At 40.2% G+C, this 11,841-nt stretch overlaps 1 protein-coding gene and 1 long non-coding RNA gene across 3 annotated transcripts; one reads left to right on the forward strand and one right to left on the reverse strand.

Moving 5' to 3' along the window:
* Nucleotides 1-200: 200 nt before the first annotated feature.
* LOC123125163 (uncharacterized) lies at nucleotides 201-3,430 on the reverse strand. The gene is made up of 3 exons (XM_044545722.1): nucleotides 2,467-3,430; nucleotides 1,403-1,587; nucleotides 201-603 (listed from the first exon to the last, which is right to left on the reverse strand). The coding sequence occupies exons 1-3, from the start codon at nucleotides 3,002-3,004 to the stop codon at nucleotides 592-594; spliced, it is 735 nt and encodes a 244-aa protein (XP_044401657.1). The 5' UTR covers nucleotides 3,005-3,430; the 3' UTR covers nucleotides 201-591.
* Nucleotides 3,431-3,964: 534 nt separating this feature from the next.
* LOC123049356 (uncharacterized) lies at nucleotides 3,965-8,654 on the forward strand. 2 transcript variants are annotated; one of them, XR_006423573.1, is made up of 8 exons: nucleotides 3,965-4,331; nucleotides 4,560-4,698; nucleotides 4,863-4,970; nucleotides 5,069-5,199; nucleotides 5,742-5,823; nucleotides 6,743-6,812; nucleotides 6,903-6,966; nucleotides 8,376-8,654. It is a non-coding gene; the product is annotated as an uncharacterized lncRNA (long non-coding RNA). The 2 variants fall into 2 exon arrangements; XR_006423574.1 differs by having other exon boundaries at nucleotides 3,965-4,323.
* Nucleotides 8,655-11,841: the final 3,187 nt, after the last annotated feature.

The raw sequence follows: 11,841 nt of genomic DNA on the forward strand, positions 1-11,841 counted from the left end.
TCATTCTACTCCCCCCGTTCCCAAATGTAAGTCTTTTAAGAGATTCCAACCAAGTGACTACAAACGAAGCAAAATGAGTGAATCTACATTTTAAAATATGTCTACATACATCTATATATTGTAGTCCATTTAAAATGTCTAAAAAGACTTATATTTAGGAACGGAGGGAGCAGTTATGAAGCAATTTTCTCAAGAGTTAATAGAGCAAAAAACCTGTATTAGTACTGTCACAATGGAAATAGTTTCCTGATATCAAATGTCATGGATCGGACCACTTGCGACTTAAATGAAAAACAAATGTTGCCAGAAGCATAAAAATATCAAGACACATAGCATGGCAGTGCACCAACCTAATAAATCAACTGCCTGACAAAATGTGAAGAATAGGGTACAAGAACTACCATATGAGCCATTGGAGCAGTAGTTTTAAAAAGGACAACTCAAATAAAAGGAAATAAGAGTACATACTTGGAATGGATAATGATGGTGTAACAAAAACATCAATAATAGATTCAATTTCAGCCCCATACAGTGAGGGAAATTCCCTGCTTGCTAGAGAACCAATCTTTCAAACCACTTAAGTAATGAATTTTATATTTTAGCCTGCATGGTCAAAGAGTTTTATGAGCGCCATAAAAATTTCAATGGCATTGCAATAACATTACCAAATTATATTGGTCTTGCAGACTTCGAACAAATTCAGAAACCACTTTACTAATTCAAATGAAAGGGGAAAAATGCATGATGGGGGTGAAGTTCTTGAGCAGGTTGGCACATAACAAATACACCACATTTTTTTATGCATCAAACCTGACACTCACAAGTCACAAAATACCACTGCAGTCAGAATTCTCAAATGTAATAAAACTGTTCTGAGAATATATTTTTATGGTAAATCTAACTATGGTGTTCCAGTTGTATCGATACAATTATATAACTAGTGAAACAAATACAATATCTTAAATTTGAAGCTGCAAAATAGAATATCATGATTGCCATGAGATCCGATCATGAAAGGTCAATTATCATTATCTTTTCATATGTACTAAGTGGTACTCAAGGTATGGTGTCACTGTGATAGCTCACCTAAAATAATTTCGTTAAATAGTCGCAAGCTAACGAATTTTACAACATCCTAAATAATTCAGTTAAACATTTACATGCAAAAGAGTTTCAACCCTTCCCACTTAATATTGTTTTACTGGCAGAGTTGGAACTCCACTCCTAAGTAAACAGAAACAACCAAGTTAAACATTCCACAAATATATCACATATTTATCAATCTTGTGAATCTGAAGTTTTGAAACCAACTTTTGGACACTGAAACTTGCATACTGTAAAATCTACAGAAGAAAGTCGAAACAAAGCAACAATAAATGATAGAAGAAAGAGAGGCATATACCGGAATCAAAGTAGATGGCACGTATCCAACCTTGTGAACCAGCACACCCCGGTGCTTTTTGGTCGTCCCTGGCCACAAATATTTTGTCCTCCCTTTATAGGCTATCTTCCCTTCGTTTCTGAAAGTTGATGTAAGGAGACGTCGTGGCTGCCCTGCTCCTGCTAGGACCGTTGCCGCTCCATGCTCTTCTTTGTAACAAGATGATACAAAAGATATATCACTTCGATTATTTTTGCCCAAAGCAGTTACCATAATATATCAGTGTCAACACTACTACAAACATGAAGGTCTTAAACTACTACATTCAGATCTACTGGAGCAAGTAAATTTTGAATAAGATACTTTGTTCAGCTTCAATGGATTTGAGGGAGTAGAAAAATTCAATGAACAAAAGCTACAACAGGTGTTTCCCTCCTTTTAAGGGTTACAGATAACATGCCTACAACAAGCAAATGTCACTGTCCTTTAGAAAGCAAGCATGCCTATTTTTTCTGATGAAACTGGGCTGTATATATCTCTTAAGAAACTGCAGCACGGATATGAAACATTGCATGCCTCAATAAAAGATGATGTTCCATGGAAGCCACCCGGTGAATCCCAAAATATTTACATCTTGCACAACTCCTTCTGAAGCACACATAATTTTTTTTATGTGCCAACCACCATAGCTAAGTCTTTATACAAGAGACTTTTTTTTACAGTTCTATGTAGATTCTGCTACCAACAAGCCTATAAGCATGACGAAGGTAAGATTGCCAGCTAAGGTAATGGATTAACATTTATTTGGAAGCAATGTAATATGGAGAACCATCACCTTAAAATCAGATACATGGATTTAGAAGTAAGCAAGAAAACTATCACCCCAAATTCAGATACCTGGTTTCAGAAGTAAGCAAGTATTAACAAAGTCCAACGACATAACAACGGGGATTTTGTTTATACAAAAAGCAGAGGCACCAAACATCTGTTTGCTCCATGAAACAAACATCTCTCGCTTAGCCATGTACATGAAACAAACATACATGACATACGTATGATATAGACGCGGGAATGGGAATTAGGACCTGATTCATCCATACTGTAGGCGAGCATGCATAGCTGCTGCTGGATGCCCTCCTCGACAAATGCTGAGCCTTGCATCACGATCTTAGGAGGCGCGCCGCCGCTATGGGGAGGGCTGTCGTGTGCTTCTGATCTCTCACCTTCGGTGGCCTCGACAGACGTCGCCGGCGGCCGGCGAGCCACGCCTGTTCGCCGCACCTCTCTCCCTCTCCTCCTCCCATTCCTCCATTCTCTTCTCCCATCTCTCCCTCTTCTCCCACTGCGCCCCTCATGCTGCCCCCATGGCCATGTGCGCCACCGCCGGATCCCCTTGCAGTGCGTCGTACGTGCTGCACCACAACACCCACAGCCTATGCGTGCCACGCTCGCGGTCGAGCTCCGCCTCCGGGGCCGCCCTGTCTCCCTTCTCCCGCCGCCAGCCGCACCACCACTCCTACGCCCCCCTGCTGGCTCCTTCCGACCAGAACCGCGACCTGCACCTGCTTCGTGCCGCTGCTCGTCCGATGTGGCCCTGCAGCCGCTCCGCTTTCTGTTGCACATGCGCTGCTGTCCGCCAATGCGCTGCTGCTTCCCGCCCGACCACACAACCACCCCCCAGAGGAGTAGCGGAGTCAGGGAAGACCTTTCGTTGGCGAAGACGAAATCAGGCGAGGGGGGGAGGATCACGCCATTGGGAGGTCTTGCGATGCCAAGCCGGAGGGGCGGCACACGGTTGAGGGTAAGGGGATTTGATTGCGATTTGTTCCATTTTTTCGTGCATGATTCCAGGGGGTGCGGTCGCGGGTGGGATATGGCAGAGTTTTCGTCCGCCCTTCGAAATCGCTAAACACACTTTTGGTGAGGATTATTGGTATGTTGACGGTTAGATTAAAATGTGCGGATTCGACCGTGTGACTCTCATTGCTCTAGGTTGTTGTGTGTACGTTATGCGGGGTGCGTTTAGCTTTGAATATGTTTGCTTGTTTAATAGTAGTATAGAGTATAGATACAGAGGCTAGCCAACTCGCTCCCAGGAGGCTCCCTCGACTTCCTGCTTCGTCGGCCGTTGGATGGTGGTCAATCTGGTATTTGACTTTGTTTGGGCAGTTAGATGCTCGCTGCTCTCGCTGCTGGTTTTAACCGCGTGGTAAGTTTGCATGGCCAATGACTGGTGGGCTCTTGTTCTGTGCCTATTGGCTGGGTAAGCCGTTTCGAGGTGCGGGTGCGCCCTCTCCCCGCACGCCGCGTGCGCGTCGCGTCATTTGCGGGGGGGCGTGGGTAACCCTGCCCTCGAAAGCACCTCGGCCCAATCCAATCCCCCGCACGCCGCAACCTTCCCTCCCTCCTCGATCTCTCTCCCTCGGCCGCCACGAACCCTAGCTCCCTTTCCTACGGGAGGACGCTCCTCTGCGGTGCGCTACGTGCCGTTGGGCCACTGACATGTGGGCCAGGTTCCCAAAAGGCCCACATGTCAGTGACAGAACGGCAGGCTGCCGTACGTCAGAGGATCCTCGTCCTTTCCTACGATCCCGTGGTCGCTGCCGCTGCTCCATCCGACCTCCCTCATCAGCCGCCGCCGACACTACGGCTCCTCCATCCACCGACTCTGTCTGTGCAAGCGACCAGTTTCCTTCCGCCCCGACCTTCTCCACTGTCTCCCAGTTCATCATCCGTCCCTTGCTGCTCGAGGTGCTCATCTGCCCATGCCGCGAGGAAGCAACGTGAGGAGGAGAGACCTCGTCTCGAGAAGCCGCGGGAGGAGGGGCTCAAGCAGAGAAGAGCAGATGCCAGCCAGGTAGTCGGCTTGGCTCGACGCCTTCCTTCGTGTCCGGGCCGCGGCAGACCCTAGCGCCGTCCTTCAGGTGTCTTCACGGCAGCAGGTCCGCATGTGAGCCCCCAACCATCTCTCTCTCCCGCACTCATTTTCCCTCTCACGTTTAGCATTTGAGGCTGTAGTTCTAAGCACTAGCTGTTTGTAAAAATGCTCAAGGAGGACTGCTTAGAGGAAGGCAGTATGTTCTACAGTTTCAGTTACATGATTACATACAGCTAAAGAAAAGTTTACATGATTCCATAATTATTATTGGAGATTTTCACTCACAGTAAATTTCTACAGATCTGCACTACAAGCTGGACCATATAGAATGATCCAATGATATGATCCTGCTGTGTTCTAATGAATAGATTGGTCAAAGGATCTGTTTATAGACAACAGGCATATATTTGTACAAAGATCATATTATTTCGATGCCCATGTAAGTTCTCTTATCTCTTTGGTGTGCATCTTCTTTAGGACTTACCTCATTGCAATTTATGGTCATGCTTTGCATTGCTAAATCGGTATCAAGAATATTGTATTGTTTATTTCTTACCATGTCTGATCTACTAATATGGCTACATCTGTACAATACTTTTATAGATGAAGTTGGTGGTTCATGCAGACCCAAGGGTGCACTGACAGAAGATATCAGAGGAGCAGAGGAAAATGCAAGTGTGTATGTGTGAAAAATTATTGGTTTAACTCAAGGTATTGTTGTACATGTTATTGTCATCACGCTCCAATTCCAGTTATTATCACTATCAAATAGTGTCAAACACTCAAATCATTGTTCTGAATTTCTGTAGGATGCTGAGGAAATCCTCGAAGGCATAAAGACCACACAGACACTTACTTTTTTTATGGTTTTTCTTCGCAGCTGATGGCAAGCTCCTTTCTTGCTAATTGTGATTTCTTTTGTACATGGCCTCTCACCAGAGTAAGTAAATAGACCTGTGATGTTTCTTTCTGATTTTCTTGGAGTTTTCAGGGGTATTTTGAGCTTCTAGATTGATTGTTTCATGAAGCATTATAGATCAGACTGTCAAATTGATGTGTAGTTTACAGTTAAGTATCAAGTGGATGTGGTTCTATCTTATTTACCCAAGAAGCTCTTATTTGACAAATCACCACCCAGTTTGCTGTATGGCTGATTCTGATGCACTCAAAGTGAACAATGAATAATAATGATTCTTCTTATATAGTTACATGATTAATTAAACCTCAGTTCCTCATGTTTACTTCGCGGGACTGAAAAGATTTGTACGAATTTATCAATCATGTGTCAGCCTTCATTTGCATCTCATCCTCAAAGAGATCGGATATGATTTAATTCCATTAGCAAATTATTCTGGTTAGACTTCAAGCTTGGGCCAGTAATTTTTATTGCGTAGATAACAACACGTGGACCTCCTTCAGAGTCATGAGAAGAAAAACTCTGGGTTAACCGTTTATTCTGGATTTGTGATTTATGATGTTCAGGTCAAGGATGTCGAGGTCTCCTGCTTGCTCTGGTTCAAACCTTTTATGCTCTGTTTGGCCTGTAACTTGTATTGCCTTATTGGTAAAGATTTAAATTTCACCTTGCTTCTACAAACTATTTTTATTTTCTTGGAGAATATTATATTCACTGGTTAACGGGTTGATCTATTTGTGTTTTGTACCACGGTTGACAGAACACCTAATATTTGAAACCATGAATCAGGGATCATAGGGTTATTAGAGCATATGTAACTCGGGAACAACGACAAGTTATTTAGGTGTTGGTCATCACAATACACTGGTTGAGGCGATAAATCTTGTTTCGTCAATGCCCACTATTATTATGATCTCCTGCTTTGCAAAAATAAGTTCTCCCGTAATCTTTTTACTGAATCCATAAAAAACAAGTTGTGTGATACAACTGTTACTGTGCGGGCCAGAATGAAGTTTCTATATGCCCTACAATACTCACATAATTTCTGATTCTAATAGGCTTCCTGCACCGACATTTGATGTCTTTCTATTGTAAATCTTCACCAAGTTGCCATTTGTTTTTGTGGAGATACAAACCAGATGTATGACCATGAGTGAAGGAATGCTATTCCATCAGTGATCTGACATAGAAGAGAGGAAGAATAATTTTAGCTAAGAGTGGAATTTAGAGTTCAAAGAATCAGTTGATGCTATTGACCAAAGAGCGATTTTTGTTACAGTTCCTCTGAATTAGTAAACCAGAAGGACTAAAACATCATCGGTCGGCCATTGTTGTTAGATTGATGTTGCCTTAATTACCACTTTGTTTGGTGGCTACACTATAAATTCTTGAGATATAGTGCAATGGTTGATAGTTTGTTGCATAGTCGTATTGATTCTGCTGAACTAATACTCTCTTTGTATATCTAGGATTCCTACTAGAACATGTCATTCCAAATTGCGGCAATGATCTTTCTACTCATGAGTAGTCCTTTTTTATACTGAATTTTGATGCATACTCTATGCAGAAAAGAAGGCCTCCTCGGACATTAAGAAGGTAAAACTAGGTAGCAATGGAAGTGCTCCGTTCAAAAACAAGTAATATCTCTGAATTGTTACACTAGAATGTATGCATGGTAAATACCATGACCTTGCAAATTTACATCTGTCCCGTTCTCCTTTTCTCAGTAACTTGGCAGAAGCTCTACATATGCAAATGGAGGTTCAGACACAGCTCCATGAACAGCTATAGGTGCCTTCTCTGTTCCTGTTTTCGAGCTCTAATAGGATGGTGTTGTTGTCACCTTGTCGGCATATATTTCTGATAGTAGGAGCATTCTTTTTCTTGCTTCACAATAATTATTGGACTTTGTGTATATATGAACCCAAATCCATATTTAAATGGGTGCTAAATGTTTTTGTGGCATGGTGGACTTTGGAGACTAGCGCTTTTATAGTATTGTCATAGACTCCATTTTTTACTAAACAAAATTGATTCATCAACACTGCCCTACTATTTTTGATGCACAAAATTAGTCAATCAACACATTGGCCTGCTGAAAATCAACACATTGGACTGCAGCCATACTAATTACTGCAGAATATGGTGGTCAGCAAAATCTACAAGAACAACCATCCTAGGTGTAGAATAACAAGGGGTGTGTGCTGCAAAAAATTAAGAGAGGGGGACAATGAAAAGCAGTCGCCTCAACAGTACATTGCTAGACGACCTCAATGCGGTGCTCAGGGTGGCAAAAGAAGAGGCGCCCAACGTCCTTGTGGTGGGGATAGGGGAGGAGTTGGGCGTCCTAGCGGTGGAGAACACGGACGCGCCGGCGTCCTCGCGGTGGAGAATGGGGAGACAACGTGCATCCTTGTAGTGGGGAATGGGAAAGCATATTAGCATCTTGTTCCTGGAAAAATATAGTGCAGTGTGGTGTTTCCCGTTGATAGTAAGTTGACTCCCAATTTCACAGCTTTTACAGTTTTAGGAGGTGCTGCAAGATTATTTTGCATTGTTATCGTAGTGTGGTGTTTCTTGTTGATAGTAAGTTGACTCCCAATTTCACAACTTTTACAGTTTTAGGAGGTGCTGCAAGATTATTTTGCATTGTTATCATATATGATTTTCAGATTATTCTATCATGAAGTATTGGTTTATTATTGAGGTAGCCTTAGATGGAGGAGCTGAATCCAGTTTTTGTATATTTTTTCGAAGTCTTGAATGGTCCCATGAAAATCCCTGTATGTGCAGTTTCAGAGCCTCATCACACTATGGTAGGAAAAATAGGTATTTAAGTTATCGAAGGCTCCATTTTTGTCTATTATATAGATTATATAGCTTTGTGATCGAAGGTAGGTTGTCACATAGGGTTTGTTGCTTGTGAAAATTATATACACCCATGATCATGAGTCCCTGACAAAATAATCTCAGCTCATGTTACTAGGATCAGGGAACCTCGACCGTTTTTCTGAAACACGCCGCATCTCATGTTCCTACTTTCCCAGCTACAATACTATGTACTTCATTCTTACGTTTGCTTTTGGAAGTTATATCGCTTTCTTTTCCCTCATAAACTTGCTAATGATATTGGCGAAGTAATCCCCACTTCAGATTTCCCATTGAATGAATAACTAATTTAGATTGTTCAAAAATTGTAGGTCAAGAGCCATGAATCGGAGCAAGGCATCACACTCTAGCTCTGAGAAGGAAAAGACAGAGATAGATCAGTGTTCTGCTCCGAAGCAAAAACATTTGGCATGTAATAATGAACTGTAGTTTACCACAATCTCTCTAAAACAGGCCTACCTATTACCCGTCCATTGCTTGCCTTTTTTAGGACGTATGACTCGGTCGTATATATTTACATTCGCGTTGTTTAGTTGTGGTTTGTATGCTTGAAAATACGTTTTAACCGAGCTTGAAAATTCTTATGTGCAGTGAAATTGTATCTAACACTTTGTAAAGAACAAATGAAACACGTTTTAAATAACTCTTAGTCTAAATCGACACCATGTGCCATTCGACATCATAATCATAAATGGTTGCTAAAGAGTTTGAATTGGTAAAGTGGTTTCATCCATTGTTTCAAGTCTGGACTGTTCCTTAGTGCTAAAACCTAATTTAATTTTCAAAACACGTTGTGCTTGAAACGAACATTGTGCTATATGGCGTAATGGGCCATTTGTGTCATCAGTTGAGTACAAAGGAGGAACCGAGGAAGAAAAGAAATACACAGTCATGATCTGCGCTGCTGCTTCATATTTTACTCCGGACGGGCCACACAAAGAATTGTTCCTGGGCCAGGCTAGGTATTTGGACAGCCCACACAAAGAATTGTTCCAGTACCGGGCTAGGTAGCATATAGGCCTTTCAAATACCTATGCCTCCTTATGCACAACTTAGAGAGGTTTTTGCACATGGAAAATAAAAATTTAGTGCAAACACTGCTAAAAAAGTACAGCCTTAACTGTTCCATACATGTTATATAAACATGAATTTTTTTCAAGCTCAAATTTCTCAGTGTGATAACCATATTTTCAACTAAAAAAATGCTTCCTTAGCTGGTCTTTGCATGTTATAGAAATATGTTTTTTTTCAAACTCAGGTTTCTTAGCGTGATAAACATATTTTCAATATAGTACTTATGACTTAACACATGGGCTTACTACTACCAATATCAAATATGTCCTGCAAAATGAAACTATTTTCATCGATAACATGCCTTTAGCGGGTCTCTGCGCCATTTGGCGCAACGGGTCAACTAGTTCTAATAAATTCTGATTCATGTGTGTCTCTCCCAAAGGGTGGGTGTACAACAAGGATAATTGCGGTAAACTAAAAATCAAAGACTCATATCATACAAGACGCTCCAAGCAAAACACATATCATGTGGTGAATAAAAATATAGCCTTAAGTAAAGTTACCGATAGACAAAGACGAAAGAGGGGATGCCTTACGGGGCACCCCCAAGCTTAGGCTTTTGGTTGTCCTTGAATTTTACCTTGGGGCGCCTTGGGCATCCCCAAGCTTAGGCTCTTACCACTCCTTGTTCCAAAATCAATCAAATCTCTACCCAAAAACTTGAAAACTTCACAACACAAAACTCAATAGAAAATCTCATGAGCTCCGTTAGTATAAGAAAGCAAACCACCACTTTAATGTATTGTAATGAACTCATTCTTTATTTATATTGGTGTTAAACATAATGTATTCCAACTTCTCTATGGTTCATACCCCCCGATACTAGCCATAGATTCATCAAAATAAGCAAACAACACATGAAAAACAGAATCTGTCAAAAACAAAATAGTCTGTAGCAATCTGGATTGTTCGAATACTTCTGTAGCTCCAAAAATTCTAAAAAATTAGGACGACCTAAATAATTTGTATATTGATCTACTGCAGTTGGAATTGGTATTTTATCACTCTGGTAAAAAAATTATTCTCATGAGCGGATATTTTCTGTTTTTTCAGCAAGATCAAACAACAATCACCCAAGAAGATCCTAAAGGCTTTACTTGGCACAAACAGTAATTAAAACATAAAAAACACAATCGTAATAGAGGATATATGATTTATTTATTACTAAACAGGAACAAAAAGTAAAGAACAAAATTAAAATTGGGTTGCCTCCCAACAAACGCTATCGTTTAACGCCCCTAGCTAGGCATAAAAGCAAGAATAGATCTAAGTATTGTCATCTTTGGTATGCAATCCATAAGTGGCTCTCATAATAGATTCATTAGGTAATTTAATTTTCTTTGTAGGAAAGTGTTCCATGCCTTTCCTTAACGGAAATTGGAATCTAATATTTCCTTCTTTCATGTCAATAATTGCACCAATCGTTCTAAGGAAAGGTCTACCAAGAATAATAGGACATGTAGGATTGCAATCTATATCAAGAATATTGAAATCTACGGGCACATAATTCCTATTTGAAACAATAAGAACATCATTAATCCTTCCCATAGGTTTCTTAATGGTGGAATCCGCAAGGTGCAAATTTAAAGAACAATCATCAAATTCACGGAAACCTAACACATCACACAAAGTTTTTCGAATCGTGGAAACACTAGCACCAAATCACACAAAGCATAACATTCATAATCTTTAATCTTAATTTTAATAGTAGGTTCCCACTCATCATAAAGTTTTCTAGGAATAGAAACTTCTACTTCAAGCTTTTCTTCATGAGATTGCATTAAAGCATCAACGATATGTTTAGTAAAAGCTTTATTTTGATCATAAGCATGAGAAGAATTTAACACGGATTGCAACAAGGAAATACAATCTATCAAAGAGCAATTATTATAATTAAATTCCTTGAAATCCAAAATGGTGGGTTCATTGCTATGTAAAGTTTTGACCTCTCCAATCCCATTTTTATTAATTTAGCATCAAGATCTAAAAACTCCGAATCATTGGGACGCCTTTTAACTAAAGTTGACTCACCTCCAGTCCCATCTTTACCAAGATTCATATTGGAAAGCAAAGATTTAATAGAAGACACATCAATCACTTTTCTTCATCATTATTATCATGAAAACTAGAAGAACATGCTTTCACAAAGCAATCTTTTTTAGCATGCATCCTAGCGGTTCTTTCTTTGCACTCATCAATGGAAATTCTCATGGCCTTGAGAGACTTATTGATATCATGCTTAGGTGGAATGGATCTAAGTTTCGAAGAATCAACATCAAGAGAAATTATATCCATGTTCCTAGCCAACTTATCAATCTTAAGAAATTTTTCTTCAACCAAAGCATTGAAATTCTTTTGCGAATTCATAAATTCTTTAACACTAGTCTCGAAATTAGAGGGCATCTTATTAAAATTTCCATAAGAGTTGTTGTAGGAATTTCCATAATTATTAGAGGAATTACTAGGGAACGGTCTAGAATTAAAATTTCCTCTATACGCGTTGTTACCAAAATTGTTCCTACCAAAAAAAAAATTCACATCCATAGATTCATTATTATTCTCAATCAAAGTGGACAAAGGCATATCATTAGGATCAGAAGAAACACTCTTATTAGCAAAAATTTCATAAGTTCAGCCGTCTTTCCACTCAAAACATTAGTCTCTTCAATTGCATGAACCTTTTTACTAGTGGATCTTTCAGTA

This window comes from Triticum aestivum, chromosome 1A (genome assembly GCF_018294505.1).
Source record: "Triticum aestivum cultivar Chinese Spring chromosome 1A, IWGSC CS RefSeq v2.1, whole genome shotgun sequence".
Classification (NCBI taxonomy): Eukaryota; Viridiplantae; Streptophyta; class Magnoliopsida; order Poales; family Poaceae; genus Triticum; species Triticum aestivum.

Excerpts from the sequence above, each read along its gene's own strand:
- LOC123125163 (XM_044545722.1), bottom strand. The coding sequence starts at position 3,004 with ATGTGCAACAGAAAGCGGAGCGGCTGCAGGGCCACATCGGACGAGCAG. Across the intron at positions 1,588-2,466 it reads CTACAGTATGGATGAATCAG|AGCATGGAGCGGCAACGGTC; the intron begins GTCCTAATTCCC and ends GTTACAAAGAAG.